A 24,398-nucleotide genomic window follows, 5' to 3' on the forward strand; every position below is an offset into this window, starting at 1 on the left:
TGGTGGTAGTGGTGGTAGTGGTGGTAGTGGTTCGTGGTGGTGGTAGTGGTGGTGGTGGTAGTGGTGGTAGTGGTTGGTGGTGGTGGTAGTGGTGGTGGTAATGGTAGTGGTTCATGGTGGTGGTAGTGGTTGGTGGTAGTGGTTCGTGGTGGTGGTAGTGGTAGTGGTGGAAGTGGTGGTAGTGGTTGGTGGTGGTGGTAGTGGTAGTGGTGGTGGTGGTAGTGGTGGTGGTAGTGGTTCGTGGTGGTGGTAGTGGTGGTGGTAGTGGTTGGTGGTGGTAGTGGTTGGTGGTGGTGGTGGTAGTGGTGGTGGTAGTGGTTGGTGGTGCTGTGCGTGATCGTGGGGGTCGTGGTTCTGGTCGTCGTTTAAGTCGAGGTGGATTTCATTGTTGTTGATGTAGGAGTAGAGGCTGCGTAGTTAGTCCTTGGTGGTGGTGGTTGTGGTGGTGGTGGTAGTCGAGGGGGAGCAGAGGAAGTGGTTGGTAGTGGCAGTCGAGGTTGTGTGTGACCGGTAGACACAGGCAGCCGTTGTTTAAGGGCTCGCAATCGAGCAGTAATTGTTGTGGTTTGTAATAATTGGTGTTGTTATTGTAGTCGCGGTAAGTGTTGTGGTCGTAGTGGTGGTGGTGGGTTGCCGAAGTGATAGCCGTAGCTGAAGTGGTTGTTGTAGTGGTAGTAGTAGTTGTAGTAGCTGTAGTAGCTGTAGTTGGTGGTAGTAGTGGTAGCGATAGTTGCAGCGGTAGTAGCTGTAGTGGTGGTAGTGGTAATTGTAGTAGTAGCATCTGCAGTGTTGGTGATAGTTGTTGTAGTGGTAGTAGCTGCAGTGTTGGTGGTAGTTGTTGTAGTGGTAGTAGCTGTAGTAGTGGTGGTGGTAATTGTAGTGGTAGTAGCTTTAGTGTTGGTGGTAGTTGTTGTAGTGGTAGTAGCTGTAGTGGTGGTGGTGGTAATTATAGTGGTAGTAGCTTTAGTGGTGGTGATAGTTGTTGTAGTGGTAGTAGCTGTAGTGGTGGTGGTGGTAATTGTAGTGGTAGTAGCTTTAGTGGTGGTGATAGTTGTTGTAGTGGTAGTAGCTGCAGTGGTGGTGGTGGTAGCATATGCAGTGGTGGTGGTGGTAATTGTAGTAGTAGCATCTGCAGTGTTGGTGATAGTTGTTGTAGTGGTAGTAGCTGTAGTGGTGGTGGTAGTAGCTGCAATTGGTGGTGGTGGTGGTAGCGGCAGTTAGTTTCGAGTCACGATGTTTCGCCCGGGCTCTCTACTGCTGCCTTACTCCCCAGCTCTCTTTCCCTCTCCCTTCGCGTCCACCTCGATCTCGCCCGAGACGGCACGAGCTCTGGGATTCCTCGTGTCTCCACCACCGCACATCCACCACCACCACCATCCTCACCACGCACCTCACCACCCCCATCACCCACACCATCCACACCATCACCACCACCACCATCAGCAGCAGCAGCTTCAGCAGCAGCAGCAGCATCCGCTGTGCGCGTACCAAGCGGTGCTCGCCGGCTACGTGCCGCCCGAGTCGTGTAAGCAAGCCCTGCTGCTTGCGTCTCAAGCGGCCGGTCTGCAGGGGGTGACGGACTACGGTGAGTGGGTGGGTGAGTGAGTCGGTGGGTGGGTGAGTGAGTGGGTGAGTGAGTGGGTGGGTGAGTGAGTGGGTGGGTGAGTCAGTGGGTGAGTTGGTGGGTAGGTGGGTGGGTGAGTGGGTGAGCGAGTGAGTGGGTGGGTGGGTGGGTGAGTGGGTGTGTGAGTGAGTGAGCGGGTGAGTTGGTGGGTGAGTGAGTGTGTGAGTGTGTGAGTGAGTGAGCGGGTGAGTTGGTGGGTGAGTGAGTGGGTGAGTGAGTGGGTAGGTGAGTGGGTGAGTGAGTGGGTGAGTGGGTGAGTGAGTGGGTGAGTGAGTGGGTGAGTGAGTGAGTGGGTGGGTGAGTTGGTGGGTGAGTCAGTGGGTGAGTTGGTGGGTAGGTGGGTGGGTGAGTGGGTGAGCGAGTGAGTGAGTGGGTGGGTGGGGGTGAGTGGGTGTGTGAGTGAGTGAGCGGGTGAGTTGGTGGGTGAGTGAGTGTGTGAGTGTGTGAGTGAGTGAGCGGGTGAGTGGTGGGTGAGTTGGTGGGTGAATGAGTGTGTGAGTGTGTGAGTGAGTGAGCGGGTGAGTTGGTGGGTGAGTGAGTGGGTGAGTGAGTGGGTGGGTAGGTGAGTGGGTGAGTGAGTGGGTGAGTGGGTGAGTGAATGGGTGGGTAAGTGAGTGGGTGGGTGAGTGAGTTGGTGGGTTGGTGGGTGAGTGAGTGGGTGAGTGAGTGAGTGGGTGAGTTGGTGGGTAAGTGAGTGGGTGGGTGAGTGAGTGGGTGGGTGGGTGAATGAGTGGATGTGTGAGCGGGTGAGTGAGCGGGTGAGTTGGTGGGTAGGTGACGTGGGTGAGTAAGCGGGCGAGTTGGTGGATAGGTGAGTGGGTGAGTGAGTGGATGAGTAAGTGGGTGAGCGGGTGAGTTGGTGTGTAAGTGAGTGAGTGGGTGAGTGGGTGAGTGAGCGGGTGAGTTGGTGGGTAGGTGAGTGGGTGAGTGAGCGTTTGAGTTGGTGTGTAGGTGAGTGGATGAGTGAGTGAGAGGGTGAGTGAGTGAGAGGGTGAGTGATGATAGTGATGAAATGACGACAGCGGTGGAGTTGGTGGTGGATAATGTATTTTTGGTCTGCCTCTCATTGCTCGGTCACCACCTATTGCTTGTCTTAAGTTAAGCCCGATCATCATAACTTTAACCACTGTTCAATACACTGCGCTGTAACCTATCGTAATACGCAATGCATTACTTTTTATTTTATCTTTGCCGATTATTACAAATAGAATAACATAGCACGTCACGTATGCGCGCGCGTGTGTGTTTACATAAATACCAGTACTGGGGAGACAAAGGCGGCCGGGCGTGGTGTTAGCCACCCACCCTATCGTGTGCCGTGCCGGCCTTCATAGGTGGTGCTACTCGCGAACAGCACTTGCCCCCAAGAGCCTCGCGAGGCTATAGTGGGTGGGGGGGATCTTTGTCTTTTTTGTTGACGTAGCGACGCGATTGATAGCACTTAGCGACCATGCATCACGTGGTGGCTTCTGGTCATGCCCCTTGATGATGATGATGTTGTTGTTGATGATGTTGATGATGATGAGGTTGTTTTTGTTTACGGTTCGCCAAGCCGCGATCATTACTTTTACTGTCGTGAATTTATTTGAACAGCCTGCGCTCACAAGGTAACTGTGGGTTCTGTGAGTTTGAGTGTCTGTGTGAGTCTGTGGGTCTCTGTGTGAGTCTGCGGGTCTCTATGTGAGTCTATTTATGTCTATGTGAGTCTGTTTATGTCTATGTGAGTCTGTGGGTCTCTATGTGAGTCTGTGGGTCTCTGTGTGAGTCTGCGGGTCTCTATGTGAGTCTGTGGGTCTCTATGTGAGTCTGTGGGTCACTATGTGAGTCTACCGTTTGTATGTGAGTCTGTGGGTCTCTATGTGAGTCTATGGATCTCTATGTGAGTCTGTGGGTCTCTATGTGAGTCTGTGTGTCTCTATATGAGTGTGCGGGTCTTTATGTAAGTCTATGGTCTTTATGTGAGTCTGCGGGTCTCTATGTGAGTCTGCGGGTCTCTATGTAAGTCTGCGGGTCTCTATGTAAGTCTGTGGGTCTCTGTATGATGTAGGCATGCACCGTTAGCCCAAAGGAGGTGATACTGAGCCCTTCACTGAGCCAATTTTACCTGCACGGTATCCATGCCTGTAGCCTTCTGCATTGAGTTTATTTAGATTATTTTGTCCAAATGAAAAGTAACTTTCTAGATTTGAAGCTTTCGTGACTTGCAAGGATTCAAACTCTTAGGTATTTTTACCTACGTGACTTTACCGAAAAAACCTAAGAGTATGAATCCTTGCAGTCACGAAAGCTTCAAATCTATAAAGTGTCTTATCATTTAGACAAAATCATCTAAATAATCTCAATGCAGAGGGCTGCCGGCATGGATATCAATAACTGTACAGTTATTTTGCTGTGCCTTTTTTTACACCTGATGAAGGAAGCTTGTGTTGCCTCCGAAACGTCGTGATTTATAATTTTATTCCTACTTTTCTATAATTTGTATTATTTATTTTAATTTTTACTTACGTGACTTTACCGAAAAAACCTAAGAGTATAAGCCACTTTGTTGAGCTATCACTTAAATTTCGATTTAAAGCTTTCGTGACTGCAGGGATTCATCTTCTTGGCTCTTTCGGTAAAGTCACGTAGAATGGAAATAATAAAATAATAATAATAAAAATAATAAAATAATTCTCACGACGTTTCGGCCACAACGCAAGCAGCCGTCCTCAGGTGGAGAGCAGGTCTGTCGGAAAGACAGCGTCTGAATGACGGACCTGCTCTCCACCTGAGGACGGCTGCTTGCGTTGTGGCCGAAACGTCGTGAGAATTATTTTATAATGTTTTATTTTTATTATTTTATTATTTCCATTCTACGTGACTTTACCGAAAGAACCAAGAAGAGCTATCACTTGTGATGGGCCAGATCGCTTCTGTAAACAAATAAAAACTAAAGTTAATACATCAGTTGGGCTTTGCCTGCTCGTATGGGATGGTTTAGTTGCTGTGTTTGTTTGTGTTTGAGTGATTTGTTTATCTTTCTTGAACTCTGCACTCGGATCGTGGTTTTGTGTTGTTGTTGTTGTTGCAACCTTCTTACCCCGTACCCCTGCTGGACATCTGTGATAAAAAGAGCTTTATTGCTCATTGGATTCCTCCAGTATAAATCAATATTCTTATTCTGGGATTTTTCCATCGTTTTCCTTTTCCTTATTTTATCAATATTTGTCCTCTCTTTGCAGTACGTTTCTGAAAAGGTTATATTTTGTATAGTATTTATATTGTATAGTATTTATTTTGTATAGTATTTATTTTGTATAGTATTTATTTTGTATAGTATTTATTTTGTATAGTATTTATTTTGTATAGTATTCATATTGTATAGTATTTATTTTGTATATTATTTACATTGTATATTATTACTATGTTATAGTATTTATTTTGTATAGTATTTATTTTGTATAGTATTTACATTCTATAATATTTATTTTGTATAGTATTTATAATGTATAGTATTTATTTTGTATAGCATTTATTTTGTATAGTATTTACATGATATAGTATTTCTATTGTATAGTATTTATTTTGTATACTATTTATTTTGTATACTATTTATTTTGTAAAGTATTTACTTTACATAGTATTTTTATTGTATACTATTTATTTTGTATAGTATTTACATTATATAGTATTTCTTTTGCCTAACTTCGTGCGTGGCGCACTGAGATCCCTTTGGATGATTTGCGTCTTACGCATGTAAAGTATTACTATTAGTTTCTGTTTTATGACATCATATATTATTATTCTATGATATTTCTCCCCGCTTGTTTTTTTCTTCTTTCCTCGACCTTGCTGCTGTTTGATCCACCCAACTTGAGTGAATTCGTTTGTTGTTGTTATTTTTAAAAGGGCGCTTCTTGCTCACCCAAAAATACATTTTCACGGCCCGCAATTTGAGAATTCTGGGGCTGATCCCTCCCCGCCCCCTCTCTCCCGTACCCCCCCCTTGCACCCCCACCCCCCACCAATGTATAACAAACGCTTCAGTGAGAGAACCGTCAACCGTGGAGACAGAACCACCAAATCAGCTCGTGCGTGCGGCTGGTGCTAGGCGGATCGCGCCCTACAGGATCGTGTTCAGTCTCCTTTGCCGTCCGTCCCCTGTCCCCGCGCCTCCGACGAGCACGGCTGGCTACGTACGGTGCGAAAGAAGTTCAACGCGCATGCGCATTGCGCAACACATGGCGTACGGCTCGGGAGGGGGGGGGGAGGGAGGCCTTCATCCAGCAGTGGATGGACCATGGCCGCTGCGGCTGCTGACGTTGATGAGCAAGGTGGAACGCGGTTTCGCTAACTGTACGGTTCAACTTCTTTTGCACCGTACGTAGTGGCCAACCGTGATCATCGGAGGGGTGGAGGGTGGGGTGGGGAAGGCCAACAAACTAACCACACAAAAATCCGTTCTAAAGAAATGAGTTCGTCCATCTAGACGATTTAAAAGTGCGATTCAGCTCTTTAGGGATATAGTGCTGATCTTAAAGATGCATTGAAAAATGTTGACACTCCGACTGATGCTCCTGCTGTTGTGGAGTGACTCATGCAGCCAGCTATGAATGCAGGGTTTGGTGGTACATGTTGTTTATGTCGTTCATTGTGAAAATTCGGTCACAGCTCCTATGATCACTGTTTCATTGCTTTTATGGCTTTATTTTTGGTGATTTCGAAACGTTTTTTGGTTTGGCCATGTTTGTTTGTTGTAGTACAGAGTTAGACTGATGGCCTTAATCTAAGTTGTCTTGTGGTTGTTGTTGTTTGACTTGCATCCCACTGGGATTTCTGCACACAGTGTTTTTTTCTGCACACAGTGCTTTTTATGCAATATTTTGCTGTCTTTTCTTGGATTTTCGTGTTTGCACATAGTCACTTTCAGATGTTTTCTTGTTCATGTTTTTGTTTTTTTGTCTGTTGCGGTTGCACCCGATTCAAGAGCCGAATGGCTCACAGGGCTACACCAAATAAATTAAAATTAAAACTTGAAACCTAACGTCGGAAGCAAGAGCGTTCCAAACGGCCGCTCAAGCAGCATCTGAAAAAGCGGCACGGCGATGCGGTCACCGCCGTCTTTGTTCGATGATCAGCCCACACGCCCCTGCAACGTCTATCGCGTTAATTGGTTTGCCAATTAACGACGGGCACTTGAAAAATAAGTTAAATTGATTGAGCAGCCCCTCGCCTCCATCCCACCCTACCCTACACCACCCGTCTTGTAAATCCACTGTTGGATGACGGCTTCGTCACTCACGCCGCGTCGGCCCGTGGACGGTTGTTTGACCATACTTCACCGCGCCGGTCGCTGCTTTTGCTGGTAAAGTGGAAGGAGGAGGAGGAGGATGGAACTGCTGTGGACCGGTTCAGGTATCACCCGCCGCTGATGTTCGCCTGCGGGCCGGAATCCAACTCGGGTCCGGTTGGGTCCGCGGTTAAGGTTTCTGCAGTTATTGTTTTGTAGAGAGTGTACAAGTATGTGTCTATTTTTAAATCCTTTATATTAAGTTCGCTTGCTTGCTTAGGACCGTGAAAATCTTTCGGTCGTTTTTTTAACCCACTTCCCGTGATCCAATCGAGCTGACATTTTGCACAGACTCGTTGTGCGTGACAATGCATTTTCGTGAAATTTTTTCCCAAAAATTTTACACTGTTTAGGGAATTTTTTAAAAATATTTAATTACCAATTGTTTAATGCTGCCAGACAATCATCTGACCCATAGGTGGAAGCCATCTCAAACCAGAGGACGAGAGGACTCTAGCCGCCACGCATATAAAGGATTTATAGTGAAAAACTTTGTTTTTACGGGTTAATTTTTTATTATGTATATATGAGTGTGTATGTATGTGGGGAGTGGTAGTGTAGCGGTTAGCGCGCTGCACTACGAACCCGGATTTGCCGAGTTCGATTCCTGCTCAAGGCTACAAACACCGATGACGATGATCTGAACCGGTCCTGGGCCTCCCCGAGGTCCACTCAGCCTCAAATGAGTAATGTAGCCGATGCGGCGTGTAAAACATCGCCACTGGGGAGACAAAGGCGGCCGGGCGTGGTGCTGACCACCCACCCCCTCGTGTGCCGTTCCGGCCTTTTAAGCTGCTCGCAAAACAGCACTTGCCCCTAAAGTCTGTTAAGGTATCTTTGCCATTTGTTATATATATACATACACACGTATTTGTCATACGTATATGTGTAGGTAATGCACGTATATGTGCATACGCGAGTGGACACACACAGAAACTAAAGGCAAAGGTCCCCCGCGTAGCGCACAGAGGATGTTGGGGCAAGTGCTATTCGCGAGCACCCGTTAATCACGGCGCAGGGAAAATCCTAGGGGGTGGTCCGGCCAGAACCCCGGGCCCGACCGCCTTTGTCTCCCCGATGGTGATGTTTACAGCCCGCTGCACCCGGTGCTTAGTTGAGGCTGAGTCGACCTAGGGGGAGGCACGGAGTTATAGAGAGTCGCCACTGATGTGGGGGTGCATGCGGCGAATGTGGTCGACACGAGCGACGGGATATTGTAAATCCCTCATTCCGTCAGTGTCCACGGGTGCCTCGGTAAGTCGGGAGGTCTCTATGTGAGTCTATGGGTCTCTGTGTAAGTCAGTGGGTCTCTGTGAGAGTCAAAGGGTCTCTGTGTAAGTGTGTGAGTCTCTATGCGAGTCTATGGGTCTCTGTGTAAGTCAGTGGGTCTCTATGCGAGTCTATGGGTCTCTGTGTAAGTATGTGGGTCTCTATGCGAGTCTATAGGTCTCTGTGTAAGTCAGTGGGTCTCTATGCGAGTCTATGGGTCTCTGTGTAAGTATGTGGGTCTCTATGCGAGTCTATGGGTCTCTGTGTAAGTCAGTGGGTCTCTATGCGAGTCTATGGGTCTCTGTGTAAGTATGTGGGTCTCTATGCGAGTCTATAGGTCTCTGTGTAAGTCAGTGGGTCTCTATGCGAGTCTATGGGTCTCTGTGTAAGTATGTGGGTCTCTATGCGAGTCTATGGGTCTCTGTGTAAGTCGTTGGGTCTCTTTGCGAGTCTATGGGTCTCTGTGTACGTCAGTGGGTCTCTATGCGAGTCTATGGGTCTCTGTGTAAGTCTGTGGGTCTCTATGCGAGTCTATGGGTCTCTGTGTAAGTCAGTGAGTCTCTATGCGAGTATATGGGTCTCTGTGTAAGTCTGTGGGTCTCTATGCGAGTCTATGGGTCTCTGTGTAAGTCTGTGGGTCTCTATGCTAGTCTATGGGTCTCTGTGTAAGTCAGTGGGTCTCTATGCGAGTCTATGGGTCTCTGTGTAAGTCAGTGGGTCTCTATGCGAGTCTATGGGTCTCTGTGTAAGTCTGTGGGTCTCTATGCTAGTCTATGGGTCTCTGTGTAAGTCAGTGGGTCTCTATGCGAGTCTATGGGTCTCTGTGTAAGTATGTGGGTCTCTATGCGAGTCTATGGGGAAGATGAGATTAGTCCACTTCGTTGAGCTTGTAAAATAACAAAAACAATTTTAAATATATTTTTTCTCGGTCCCCAATCTCTCTACTTCTCTCTCTCTCTCTCGAGAGAGAATCTTTCCTCTCTCATCTCTCGACAGCTGTTTTTAAACAATAATCACAATGATGACAATCATCCAAATCATAATATCTCCAAACTATGACGCCGCGTCTCCGGCTGATCGTTAAGCGCGCGTTCCAGACGGCCGCAGAAGCGCATCTGAAAGCGCCGTGCTTTGATGCGCTGCCCACCGTCCGCGTTCGATGGCTGAGCCAAAATCCGCCACCACCACCGCCGCCGCTGCTGCTTCTGCTGCTGCGAGGATGATCACGGGAATCGGCGTGGTTGACGATTTTATCAGTCAAGCTATTGTGCTCCATTTGCGGCGAGCGCTTTGTGTGTGACGAGTAGAGAGAGAGAAAAAAAGGTCGCACCGTCTGTCGCCGCTCTGGCAACGAGTTGGCTGTTCGGAGTGCGGATCTGGTTTGCTGATCCTGGGACAGGGCTCGGCCTGGAGTCCCATCGCCGCTGCTCCGAGTGTCGCACTCAAAGCCCCCGTCCCTCGCTCACACGCGAGCTCCCAGCGCCATCGATCGGAGGGTGTGCACCGAGTAATTCGCCCGCCGTGGAGTGTGACGCGAAAGCCGATTGAAAGCCGACTCAGCACGCGACTGGCACAAACATTTACGCGCGCGCGCACACACACACATATATATACACACACTCACACATACATACACATATACACACACACACATATATACACATTTATACACACACATATATATACACACACATATATATACAAAGATCCCCCGTATAGCCTAAACAGACTGTAGGGGCAAGTGCTGTTAGCGATCACCTATGAAGGCCGGCACGGTACACGAGGGGGTGGGTGGCCAACACCACACCCGAACGCCTTTGTCTCCCCAGTGGCGATGTTTACACATCGCACCAGGTACTCATTTGAGGCTGGGTCGACCTAGGTGTTCACGCGAAACAACACGCTGGTGTTCACGCGAGCGCAGTTTGAAAACGTCCAGGGCGAGAGAAGTGCAGAGAGGGTGGCGATGGTGAAGGCGGTGTGTCTCATCTGCGAGGGTAGCCTGTCCCCCCAGGGGTTCACCAACATTTGACGAACAGCAGCAGCAGCAACAACAACAACAACAAACAACAACAAACAACAACCCGCGGCACGTTGTGGTGACAGCTACAAGCGAAATCGAAACCGTTGCACAAACTTTAAAATCGACGTTTAAATAAAATAAAAAATCTACCGGCTCCTTTACCGTAGTGCCAGTCGGTTTGGGAAGATTTCGCTGTGTAACAATTGGTTTTTTTTTGTTCCTGGCTAGTAAGTGTTATTTCCTAATTGCTTATGCCTCAAAAGTATACAGAAAATGGCTATTATACTCCACAAACTTTGCTTTTGTGACCAGGACAGTGATATTTAGAAATTTACCTATTTTCTATGAGAAATCGGGCGAATTTGTGTCTTTTCGTGCACATAAAGTCAGAAAACAACAACATATGACTCAAAATTAACATGTATTTATATTAAAGTAATACAAAAATTACTACAGAATATTTAGACACCAAGGCGCACTACCACAGGCGGGACTGTCCACAGCGGACCGAGTTCTCTGTGGGGAGGAACAACGTCAAGTGGGAGCCACTGGTGGACCCCCGGAAGGTGCTGATGCCACCACTGCACATCAAATTGGGCCTTATGAAACAATTTGTCAGAGCTGTAGTTAAGGAGTCGGTAGCCTTCAAGCAGAGGTCGCAACCGGGTACCCGATACCCGTACCCTACCCGATACCCGGCTACCCATACCCGGCCAGGTACGGGTACCCGTTTGCGACCCTGGTGCGGCCGGGTATGGGTAAGGAATCAAAACCCGTTTGCGACCTCTGCCTTCAAGTACCTTCAAGACTTCTTCCCGAAGCTGTCTGAGGCAAAGGTCAAAGCCGGTGTCTTCGTCAGATCACAGATAAAGAAGATCCTGGAGTGCAATGAATTCCCCAAGAAGCTCACTAGTAAGGAGAAAGCTGCTTGGGACAGCTTTGTCGCAGTGGTTCGTGGCTTCCTGGGCAATCATAAGGTCGAAAACTACGTGGAGCTGGTTGAGACTGATAAAGAACTACGGTACAATGGGCTGTAGGGTGTCCCTCAAAGTCCATATCCTTGATGCTCATCTTGATAAATTCAAGAAGAACATGGGAGTGTACTCGGAGGAGCAAGGCGAGCGCTTCCACTAGGATATACTGGACTTTAAACGCCGCTACCAAGGACAGTATAACGAGAACATGATGGGAGACTACATTTGGGGGCTGATTCGTGAAAGTTATTTACAGTATAATCGTAAATCTCGCAAAATTCCTCGCTTCTAAATCTTTTGTAGTAATTGTTGTATTACTTTAGTATAAAAACATGTTTATTTTGATTAATATGTATTTTTTTATGACTTTATGTGAACGAAAATACACCATTTCGCCCGTTTTTTCATTGAAAATAATTACATTTCAAAATATCACTGTCCTGGTCACAAAAGCAAAGTTTGTGGGGAATAATAGCCATTTCCTATACTTTATAGGCATAAGCAATTACGAAATAACACTTACTAGCCAGGAACAAAACGTGTGTTACATCGTGTTATTCTTCATCAGCAGCTGATCATTGACAAAATAAGTCGCACCACGCGCGGCCGCCTTTGTCTCCCCAGTGGCGATGATTACTGCACACCGCACCAGATACTCATCTGAGGCCGAGTCTACCTAGGGGAGGCCCAGGACCGGTTCAGATAATCGTCACCGGTGTTGTCCGTGAGCGGGAATCGAACTCGGGTCGCTGGGTTCGTAGCGCAGCACGCTAACCGCTACACCACTGCTCACCACGAGGCAACACCCCCCCCCCTCACATTCTCTACCCCCCCCCACTACCACGTCCCCCCAAATAAGACCACATCAGCCAATCAGCGAACTCGGTGAATCTTCCTCCGCGCACTCTTCTATCGAGTCGCGCTCCGAGCTCGTCTGAGTCGGCGTCTTCAATCGGTGACGGGGAATTTCGCCCCGTCACTGTCGCCCTTTGATCTTTGGTGGGTAGATGATGATGATGGTGGTGGTGGTGGTGATGGTGGTGGTGGTGATGGTGGTGGTGGTGATGGTGGTGGTGGTGGTGATGATGGTGGTGGTGGTGGTGGGGATGATGGTGGTGGTGGTGATGGTGGTGGTGATGGTGGTGGTGGTGGTGATGCTGATGAGTGTGATGATAGTGGTGGTGATGATGGTGGTGATGGTGGTGGTGATAATGATGGTGGTGGTGATGATGATGGTGGTGGTGGTGGTAATGTTGGTGGTGGTGATGATGATAATGGTGATGATGCTGGTGGGTGTGATGATGATAATGGTGGTGGTGATAATGATGATGATGGTGGTGATGATGGTGGTAGTAATGATGATAATGGTGATAATGATGATGGTGATTTTGGTGGTGATGATGGTGATGATGGGGAGAGCAGTTAGCACGCTGCGCTACAAACCCGACGACCCGAGTTCGATTCAGATTCCCGCTCACCGCCAACACCAGTGATGACTATCTGAATCAGTCCTGGAACTCCCCTAGGTAGACTCAGCCTCAAATTAGTACTTATTGCTATGTAAAAACATCGCCACTAGGGAGACAAAGGCGGCCGGGCGTGGTGCTGGCTACCCACCCCCTCGAGTGTCAGGCCGGCCTTCATAGGTGCTCGCTAACAGCACTTGCCTCTACAGTCTGTTAAGGCTATACGGGGGATCTTTGTAATTGTCTTTGATGGTGATGATGATGATGATAGTCGTGGTGATTCCCGCCCACGGCTAACATCAGTGGCGAGTGATGTCTAAACTGGTCTTTGTCTATCCCCTATGTCCACTCAGCCTTAAGTGAGTTCCTGGCATGGCTGGTTACCATCAGCACTTGGGGAGACAAAGGCGGCCGGGCGTAATTCTTCTCACTAACAGAACTTGCCCCGACAGCCTGTAAGGTTATACGGGGGATCTTTGTCTCTGTATGTACATTCTGTCTTTTGTGTCTTACGCGTATCTATATGCGGGGAGCGGTGGCGCCGTGGTTAGCGCGCCGTGCTACGAACCGGGCCGACCGAGTTTGATTCCCGCCCACGACCAATCGTCAGTGGCGGTGCTAGGGCCTCCCCTGGGTCGACTCAGCCTGAAATGAGTACCTGGCGTGTAAACACCACAGCAGTGGGGAGACAAAGGCGGCCGGGCGTGGTATTCGCCACCCACCTACTTAGTGTGCCGTGGCAGCCTTCGTAAGTGCTGCTACTCGCGACCAGCACTGGCCCCAGCAGTCTGTTAAGGCTACACGGGGTATATTTGTCTTTGTGGTTGTTGTTACCCCACTGGATGCAACTTCTTTGATGAACCTAATGCGATTGTATCGCTCGGTATATTCACTCGTTAGTTAGATTCGTAAGATTATATATTTGGTTTTGTTTAAACTATTACTATTTTTCTTATTTTTGCCAGGTATGGCTCACTGAGCTCCGTAGCTCTTTTTCAGAAGCGACCTCGCCACAAATGATGGCTCAGATAAGTGGCTTATTAACGAACCCACGACTTCCTGTATACCAGGCGAGGGAGTTAACATCTCTACGGGGAGAGAGAGAGACACGCAAACTTCAAATATACAGCAGCAGGCGTCAGGGTTGGGATCGAACCCACGACTTCCTGTATACCAGGCGAGGTAGTTGACATCTCTTCGGAGAGAGAGAGAGACACGCAAACTTCAAATATACAGCAGCAGGCGTCAGGGTCGGGATCGAACCCACGTCCTCCTGTATACCAGGCGAGGTAGTTAAGATCTATACGGGGAGAGAGAGAGACACGCAGACTCCAAATGTACAGCATTAGCCTTCAGGGTCGGGATCGAACCCACGCCCTCCTGTATACCAGGCAAAGTAGTTAACATCTCTACGGGGAGAGAGAGAGACATGAAACTCCAAATATATAGCAGCAGGCGTCGTCAGGGTCTGGATCGAACCCACGACCTCCTGTATACCAGGTGAGGTAGTTAAAATATCTATGGGGAGAGAGAGAGACACGCAGACTACAAATATACAGCAGTAGGCTTCAGGTTCGGGATCGAACCCACGTCCTCCTTTATACCAGGCGAGGGAGTTAACATCTCTTCGGGGAGAGAGAGACATGAAACTCCAAATATACAGCAGCAGGCGTCCTCAGGGTTGGGATCGAACCCACGACCTCCTGTATACCAGGCGAGGTAGTTAACATCTCCTAGCCACCGTGATGATGATGAGAGAGAGACGTAAACTCCAAATATACAGCAGCAGGAGTCAGGGTCAGGATCGAACCCACGACCTCCTGTATACCAGGCGAGGGAGTCAACATCTCTCCTGCTTCACCAGGGTGAGAACGCTCGAGACGAGGATTGGGTCGTGTTTTGCGACGAGCGAAACCGAGGCACCGAAAATGTAGAAAAGAAAGAAAAATAACTGAACAACAAATATTCATTTCAACAATGAGGCAACGAGGAGTGGGTGCAAAAAAAGCAATCGCGTGTCAAAATAAAAAAAAAATCATCGCTCGCAAAAAATAAACAATATTCATTAAATTATTCTTGGTTATTTCGGTAAAGTCACGTAGAAGGGAAATAATAAAATAATAAAAATATAAAACAATAAAAAATTCTCACGACGTTTCGACTGCAACACAAGCAATCATCATCAGGTGTGAAATCCACAGCAATAAATTATTGCTTGTGTTGCAGACGAAACGTCGTGAGAATTTTGTATTGTTTTATATTTGTATTATTTTATTGTTTCCCTTCTACGTGACTTTACCGAAAGAACCAAGAATATGAATACCTGCAGTCACGAAAGCTTTACATCAAAATTTAATATTAAATAAAGTTACAATTTAATTTTTAAAAAGTTGGCTCCGATAAATAACTTTCTTAAACTGTTCATAGGCAAGGATCCTGTCTCTAAGATACGGGTTCTTACTTTGATGCAGAATCATCACAGATTTTTATGATCGCCGCGATAATAATAACAATATCGTACGAAGCGGGGCCCAAGATAATCGTATCGTCTGTTTGGCGAAATTTTTACTTTTCTTGCTCAGTGTATTACAAAGTTTAATTTTAAAACGAATCGTTATCAATGTACAAACTCGCTATTCAAATGCGTAAATAATGATCTGTTATCCGTGAAATAAATTTATGGAAAATGTTTAAGTAGATTGAAGGTGATCATTGCCCGAGTGTGTAAGAGAAAAGTGAATATTTCTCAAATGCATGTCCAGTACAAGGATATACGGTGTCACGTGTCTTACTAACAACACAAAGCTCACTAACACACAACATGCAACACACGGCTTGCACGAAACACACTAACACACAACATGCAACACACGCCTTACTCACACACAACATGCAACACAGGCCTTACTCACACACAACATGCAACACACGCTTTACTCACACACAACATGCTAACACACGCCTTACTCACACACAACATGCAACACACGCCTTACTCACACACAACATGCAACACACGCCTTACTCACACACAACATGCAACACACGCTTTACTCACACACAACATGCTAACACACGCCTTACTCACACACAACATGCAACACACGCCTTACTCACACACAACATGCAACACACGCCTTACTCACACACAACATGCTATACAGGTCTTAATCACACACAACATGCTAACACAGGCGTTACTAACACACAACATGCTAACAAACAACATGCAACTCGTGCCTTGCCAACAATAGCTCACTAACACACAACGTGCAACACATGCCTTACTGACACAAAAACACACGAATACAACAACAACAACAAAATAAATACTCACCCTCCTCGTGTGCCGTGCCGGCCTTAATAGGCGCCGTTCGCGAACAGCACTTGCCCCAACAACCCGTGAAAGGTTACCCGGGGTGTCTTTGCCTGTGTCCTACCTGCGGAACTTTCGGCACGAGACGATAATCATCGGCGTTGCTGTGCGGAATAGACGAATATATATAAGTCACTAGGCGATAAGACATTTATTAACATTTTCAACATTTCCTTACACGTCCCATCAGCACCACGGCCTTTCCTTTTCGGAGGGGTAACATTTCAGCAGCGTTGCTTGCACGCAAGCGAACACCTGGGCCGGTTTCGACACGCAGTGTCTCATCAGCAGACTAGTCGGGCTTGAGCCCATACTGGTGGAACTGCCCAGATGTTGTCTCGGCAAGGCTTCGACACGCAGTGTCTCATCAGCAGACTAGTCGGGCTTGAGCCCATACTGGTGGAACTGCCCAGATGTTGTCTCGGCAAGGCTTCGACACGCAGTGTCTCATCAGCAGACTAGTCGGGCTTGAGCCCATACTGGTGGAACTGCCCAGATGTTGTCTCGGCAAGGCTTCGACACGCAGTGTCTCATCAGCAGACTAGTCGGGCTTGAGCCCATACTGGTGGAACAGCCCACATGTGTATATTCTAGATTTGAAGCTTTCGTGACTGCAAGGATTCATTCTCTTTGGTTTTTTTCGGTAAAGTCACGTAGGTAAAAAAATAAAATAAATGAAAACAACTAAATTAAATCACGACGTTTCGGGCGCAACGCAAGCGTCCTTCTTCAGGTGGGGAGAACGTCGCGAAAGCACAACCGATTAAGTGTGTCTAAGAGATGGCTGTGACGAGGAATTATATATATGTGTGTGTCTAAGAGATGGCTACAGCGGTTGTGCTTTCGCTACGTCGTCCCCACCTGAAGAAGGACGCTTGTGTTGCGCCCGAAACGTCGTTATTTAATTTAGTTGATCTTCTTGGTTCTTTCGGTAAAGTCACGTAGAAGGGAAATAATAAAATAATAAAAATAAAACATAATAAAATAATTCTCACGACGTTTCAGCCACAACGCAAGCAGCCGTCCTCAGGTGAAGAACAGGGCTCTCGGAAAGACAGCGTCTGTCACCTGAGGACGGCTGCTTGCGTTGTGGCCGAAACGTCGTGAGAATTGTATTTTATTATGTTTTATTTTTATTATTTTCCTTCTACGTGACTTTACCGAAAGAACCAAGAAGATGAATCCCTGCAGTCACGAAAGCTTTAAATCGAAATTTTATTTAGTTGTTTTCATTTATTTTATTTTAATTTACCTACGTGACTTTACCTATACATGTGTATAGGCAAGGAACGGTTTCAACAATCAGTGTCTCATCAGCAGACTAATCGAGCTTGAGCCCATGCTGGTGGAATTGCCCAGATGTTGTCTAGATAAGGACCCTTTCTGTTAGATATGGGTCCCTAGTTCGATGCGAAACTATATAAAATGTTATGACGATCTCCGCGATACGCAGACACGAGAATATACTATAGCGTGTCGTCCGTGTCCCACGAAATAAATAGTTTTAAAGCTTTCGTGACTGCAGGGATTCATCTTCTTGGTTCTTTCGGTAAAGTCACCTTCTTACGTGACTTTACCGAAAGAACCAAGAAGATGAAATAAATCGTGTTCATCGCCAACTAATTAATTCGAACCTCGCATATTTTACGCACGAAAATATCATTCCGAATTGGCACAAAACTCGCGCATTAAAGCTGCAACGAACTGTTGTTTTTAAAGCACGCCACTAACGACCTTGCAAAACAAACCCGTGACTTTCGGAGTAACCGTTAGCACGGCGGGTTCGGAATAAACGACGTGTAATTATCTTGGTAATTGGTGTAATGACCGAATAAGCTTCAAATTAGTCATTCAAGTCGCACCCGGAGTTGAAGACTGGCGGGGAGGCTGGCGTTGAGTCGACTGGCAGATTTGTGGATGTTGCTATCTTTATTTTTTCCCAGCTAAAGCTCTGTTTCAGAAGCGGTCCCCGCCACAAACGACGGCTCAACGAAGTGGCTTAACATCACGTGGGGATTTATAGCAGCCAGAATACTCCAAACACGTGATGTCGATTCTAACTGTAGAGGGGAAAACCAGAGGACCCGGAAAAAAATCCACACGACCACGGGAAAGAGAGAGAGAGAGAGAGACGCAAACTCCAAATATACAGCAGCAGGCGTCAGGGCCGGTATCGAACCCACGACCTCCTGCATACCAGGCGAGGTAGTTAACATATCCTAGCCACCGTGATGATGATGAGAGAGACGCAAACTCCAAATAAACAGCAGCCGGCGTCAGGGCCAGGATCGAACGCACGACCTCCTGCATACCAGGCGAGGTAGTTAACATCTCCTAGCCACCGTGATGATGATGAGAGACGCAAACTCCAAATATACAGCAGCAGGCGTCAGGGTCGGGATCTAACACACGACCTCCTGTATACCAGGCGAGGTAGTTAACATCTCCTAGCCACCGTGATGATGATGAGAGAGACGCAAACTCCAAATAAACAGCAGCAGGCGTCAGGGCCGGTATCGAACGCACGACCTCCTGCATACCAGGCGAGGTAGTTAACATATCCTAGCCACCGTGATGATGATGAGAGAGAGACGCAAACTCCAAATATACAGCAGCAGGCGTCAGGGCCAGGATCGAACCCACGACCTCCTGCATACCAGACGAGGTCGTTAACATCTCGCCACAGATTTGCATTCCTTCTAGAGATGGAGATTAACTAAAACTGAAGGATGTTTTATTTATTTTATTTCACCTTGTAAAGCCCCACTGAGCTATGTAGCTCTTTTTCAGAAGCGATCTGGCCACAAATGATAGCTCAACGAAGTGGCTTGTCATTATGTGGACATTTACAGAAGCGTCCAAATACTTGCAACGGATGTTCTTTCGAAATGTGGAGGTGGAAAACCCGGAGGACGGGTATAGAAAAAGCCACGCGACTAGGAGCGAGACACGCAAACTCCAAATATACAGCAGCAGGCGTCGGGGTCGGGATCTAACCCACGACCTCCTGTATACCAGGCGAGGTAGTCAACATCTCCTAGCCACCGTGATGATGATGAGAGACGCAAACTCCAAATATACAGCAGCCGTCAGGGTTGGGATCGAATCCACGACCTCCTGTATACCAGGCGAGGTAGTTAACGTCTCCTAGCCACCGTGATGATGAGAGAGACGCAAACTCCAAATATACAGCAGCAGGCGTCCTGGTTGGGATCGTACCCACAACCTCCTGTATACCAGGCGAGGTAGTTAACATCTCCTAGCCACCGTGATGATGTTGATGAGAGAGACGCAAACTCCAAATATACAGCAGCAGGCGTCGGGGTCGGGATCTAACCCACGACCTCCTGTATACCAGGCGAGGTAGTTAACATTTCCTAGCCACCGTTGGGCCCTTAGGCTTGGCATCTCCAGCCCTCGTCACGAGTATCAGCTGATCGTTTACTGATCGCCATGTGGATTCTTAAATCTCAACGTAACATCGCCCTTTTAAAGTATACGTTAAAATATCTACAGTAAAACCTTGGATTGCGAGCATAATTCGTTCCGGGAACGTGTTTGTCATCCAAAGCACTCGTATATCAGTTGTGATCACGTGACGCTCGGCAGACAAAGCGTATACACGTACTACTCGTATTGCAAGACCTCGCTCGTTTATCAAATTAATATTTATTTGAAAATTTTGCTCGTCTTGCAAAACACTCGCAAACCAAGTTACTCGAAATCCAAGGTTTTACTGTATACTCTTTATATACTGTATATATATACTGTATATATACACGCGTGCCTTCACATGCGCTTCTGCTGCCGTCTGGAACGCTCTTCCTTCCGACATTAGGAAGCCGCTGTAGCTACGCACTTCTAAAATCATCATCATCAAGATGGACAAACTCATTTCTTTAGAACTGCTTCTTGTGTTTCGTCTGTTGTCATTCCCCCGCACCTCCGATTAATGATCACGGTTGGCGACGTACGGTGCGAAAGAAGTTCACCGTACGCAAACTAAACTACGACTAAAAGATACTCATCAAACACTATGAACCGCCTCCAATCCACTGCTGGATGAATGCATCCCCACGTCGTGTCGCTCACGGGGGTCGGTTTATTGTGAGGAGCGGTGGCGCAGTGATTAGCGCACTTGCACCAAACGAAAACGCCCACGACTTAACACCGGTTGGCGAATATCTGAAAACCGGTCCCGGGCCGCCCCTAGGTCGACTCAGCCTTTCAATCAGGAACTGATGGCTGCGTTTAAACATCAGCACTGGGGAGACAAAGGCGGCCGGGCGTGGTGTTGACCACCCACCCCCTCGTGTGCTCTACCGGTCCTTCACAGGTGCTGCTCGCTAACAGCACTTGCTCCGACGGTCTGTTCAAGGCTATACGGGCGAGCTTTGTCTCTGGCCATACTTCACCACGCTGGTCACGGTTGGGGCCTCGTGCTCTTAGCGAGCACCGCAACTTGGTGGTGCGGGAAGTCGAAACGCCACGGCCGCCTTTGTCTCCACGCGTGCTGACGCTTTAAACACCGCTCGCCACTGATGTTAGCCGTGCTTAGAAATACAACGTAGGATATCCCGAGCGGTGGTGTTGATAGTGGTGATGGTGATGACGGCGGTGGTCGTTGTGGTGGTGGTGGTTGATGGTGGTGATTGTGGTGGTGGTGATTGGTGGTGATGATGGTGGTGGTTGTGGTGGTGTGGTGATGGTGTGGTGGTGGTGTGGTGCTGGTGGTGGTGATGGTGGTGATTGTGGTGATGACGGTGGTGGTTGTGGTGATGGTGGTGGTTGATGGTGGTGATTGTGATGGTGGTGATTGTGGTGGTGATGGTGGTGATTGTGGTGGTGATGGTGGTGGTGGTGGTGGTGATCGGTGGTGATGATGATTGTGATGGTGGCTACGTTGCACATGGCTGCTGTCTGGAACCCAGCACTGTGGAGTCAGCAGCGAGGGGTTGGTGGCTCACACACGGATGGGTTGTGAAACGCCCTTCGCGCGGGTGACCGTCGAGAAGGAGGCGGCTACAGCAAGGGGTGTGTGGACTAATCTCGATCCGTCTCATCCGCACGGGGATCGAGCGTTGCACCCTCGCGCAAGGCGTGGGGTTTCCGCCCGGGCGCTCCGGGCTCGCAACATCGTAGGCCCACACGCGCCTCTGTCAGTCGCGGACTGTGCAGCGCTGCGAGACGCGGATGTACGAACGAACGACGCCGCTGTTAACAAAACAAAAATCGACAATGTTGTTGTTAGTTATTGCTGCTGTTGTTGTTGTTGTAAAGTCGGGAACCCGCGTCGGGGTTTGTAAGCGCCAGGTGCGCTAACCACCGCGCCACCGCTCTCCACCACCGCACCAACTCCCAACGAAAATGTCATGCGTCTAACCCCCGAAATATTCTTTGGGGGCTTTCGGTAAAGTCAAGTAGATAGGTTCAAAGAAAATAACCAAAAAAAACTACGACGACCGCTCGTGTTGCGATAGAAACATCGTAGTTTTTTCGTTATTTTATTTGAACCTATCGACGCGACTTTACCGAAAGCCCCAAAAGAATATGAATCCCTGCAGTCACGAAAGCTTTGAGTCACAGATTTACACCCCCCAAACCCTATAGCCCAACCCCTCATACGAGTTCGATTCCGGCTGTCGTCGTATCTGGCACGATACGCCAAGTTCCAAACCTCTAGCGATCGCCACACTCACCGATTCACTGCGAGCAGGTCGCTCTGTCACATCCTTGCCACTCTTCCATCGCTGCTACCACCCCCGCGGTGTTCAACCCTACGGCCGACCATGGCAGTGATGCCTTGGGGAGGCCCTGGTGGCTTAGGGAAGGCCTTCATCATCCAGCAGCGGAGTGACCGTGGCTGCCGATGCTGCTACTGATGGCTTGGGGAGGCCTCTCATCATCTAGCAGTGGAAGTGGCCATGGCTGCCGATGCTGCTACTGATGGCTTGGGGAGGCCTCTCATCATCTAGCAGTGGAAGTGACCATGGCTGCCGATGCTGCTACTGATTGCTTGGAGAGGACTCTCATCATCTAGCAGTGGAAGTGACTATGGCTGTCGATGCTGCTACTGATGGCTTGGGGAGGCCTCTCATCATCTAGCAGTGGAAGTGACCATGGCTGCCAATGCTGCTACTGATGGCTTGGGGAGGCCTCTCATCATCCAGCAGGGGAAGTGACCATGGCTGCCGATGCTGCTACTGATGGCTTGGGGAGGCCTCTCATCATCTAGCAGTGGAGTGACCATGGCTGCCGATGATGCTACTGATTGCTTGGGGAGGTCTCTCATCATCTAGCAGTGGAGTGACCATGGCTGCCGATGATGCTACTGATTGCTTGGGGAGGTCTCTCATCATCTAGCAGTGGAAGTGACTATGGCTGCCGATGATGCTACTGATGGCTTGGGGAGGCCTCTCATCATCTAGCAGTGGAAGTGACCATGGCTGCCGATGCTGCTACTGATGGCTTGGGGAGGCCTCTCATCATCTAGCAGTGGAGTGACCATGGCTGCCGATGATGCTACTGATTGCTTGGGGAGGTCTCTCATCATCTAGCAGTGGAAGTGACTATGGCTGCCGATGCTGCTACTGATTGCTTGGAGAGGACTCTCATCATCTAGCAGCGGAGTGACCATGGCTGCCGATGCTGCTACTGATTGCTTGGAGAGGACTCTCATCATCTAGCAGTGGAAGTGACTATGGCTGCCGATGCTGCTACTGATGGCTTGGGAAGGCCTCTCATCATCTAGCAGTGGAAGTGACTATGGCTGCCGATGATGCTTCTGATGGTTTGGGGAGGCCTCTCATCATCTAGCAGTGGACGTGACCGTGGCTGACGATGCTGCTACTGATGGTTTGGGGAGGCCTCTCATCATCCAGCAGCGGAGTGACCATGGCTGCCGATTATGCTACTGATTGCTTGGAGAGGACTCTCATCATCTAGCGGTGGAAGTGACCGTGGCTGCCGATGATGCTACTGATGGTTTGGGGAGGCCTCTCATCATCTAGCAGTGGAAGTGACCATGGCTGCCGATGTTGCTGATGAGCATAATAATTTAATAATATTTACATCGCGACCATTATCATCATGATCATCATCAAAGTACTTTACCCCTTGCAACTCTCAGGCGCCTTGCAATAATCCCCCCGTGCCCCCCCCCCCCCATCTCGACCTCCTCCGCCCCCCCTCCCCCCCGTGCCCCCCTCCTCCCCCTTAAGACATCACCGCACTCTGCCATTAATCGCTCGACCGCAAACCGCGCGGCTCTCGGAGGCACACAGCCTCGGCCTCAATTGCCACAAACATTCCACCTCCTCCTCCACCCTCCTCCCTCCCTCCCCATCATCATCATGCCGAGCTCCCAAAGCCGCAGTGCAGGGGACACGAGGCCCACACGAGGTGATGGGGAGCGAGGTGATGGGGGGTTGTCTTGGAGAGGGCTGCGGGGAAAGACAAACAATTGGGATGATTTGTCAAAACGGATTCGTCATCGGCGCCAGGCAGACAGACAGCGCAGACGCGTAGGGACGGACAGACAGGCAAGGCACACATACACAGACACACACACAGACACACACACAGACACACACACAGACACACACATACACACACATACACACACAGGTACATACAGACAGACAGGCAAGACACACACACACAAGTACATACAGACAGACAGGCAAGACACACACACACAAGTACATACAGACAGACAGGCAAGGCATATACACACAGGTATATACAGACAGACAGGCAAGACACACACACACAAGTACATACAGACAGACAGGCAAGACACACACACACAGGTGCATACAGACAGACAGGCAAGGCACATACACACACAGGTACATACAGACAGACAGGCAAGACACACACACAGGTACATACAGACGGACAGACAGGCAAGACACACACACACACAGGTACATACAGACAGACAGGCAAGGCACACACACACACAGGTACATACAGACAGACAGGCAAGACACACACACACACAGGTACATACAGACAGACAGGCAAGGCACACACACACAGGTACATACAGACAGACAGGCAAGACACACACACACACAGGTACATACAGACAGACAGGCAAGGCACACACACACACAGGTACATACAGACAGACAGGCAAGGCACACACACACACAGGTACATACAGACAGGCAAGGCACACACACACACAGGTACATACAGACAGACAGGCAAGGCACACACACACACAGGTACATACAGACAGACAGGCAAGGCACACACACACACACAGGTATATACAGACAGACAGGCAAGACACACACACAAGTACATACAGACAGACAGGCAAGGCAC

At 48.6% G+C, this 24,398-nt stretch overlaps 1 protein-coding gene across 1 annotated transcript in view; it reads left to right on the plus strand.

Annotated features, from left to right (window-relative positions):
- The first annotated feature begins 203 nt into the window (after positions 1 to 203).
- Positions 204 to 24,398, plus strand: part of LOC133346385 (diencephalon/mesencephalon homeobox protein 1-B-like) — a 33,518-nt gene continuing 9,323 nt past the window's right edge. The window contains exon 1 of the mRNA XM_061557904.1: positions 204 to 1,585. Within this exon, the coding sequence (XP_061413888.1) occupies positions 1,234 to 1,585 (352 nt within the window). The 5' untranslated portion in view covers positions 204 to 1,233. The remainder of the gene's footprint in view (positions 1,586 to 24,398) is intronic.

This window comes from Lethenteron reissneri, chromosome 3 (assembly GCF_015708825.2).
Source record: "Lethenteron reissneri isolate LAM-NWPU_2019-01 chromosome 3, ASM1570882v1, whole genome shotgun sequence".
Taxonomy (NCBI): domain Eukaryota; kingdom Metazoa; phylum Chordata; class Hyperoartia; order Petromyzontiformes; family Petromyzontidae; genus Lethenteron; species Lethenteron reissneri.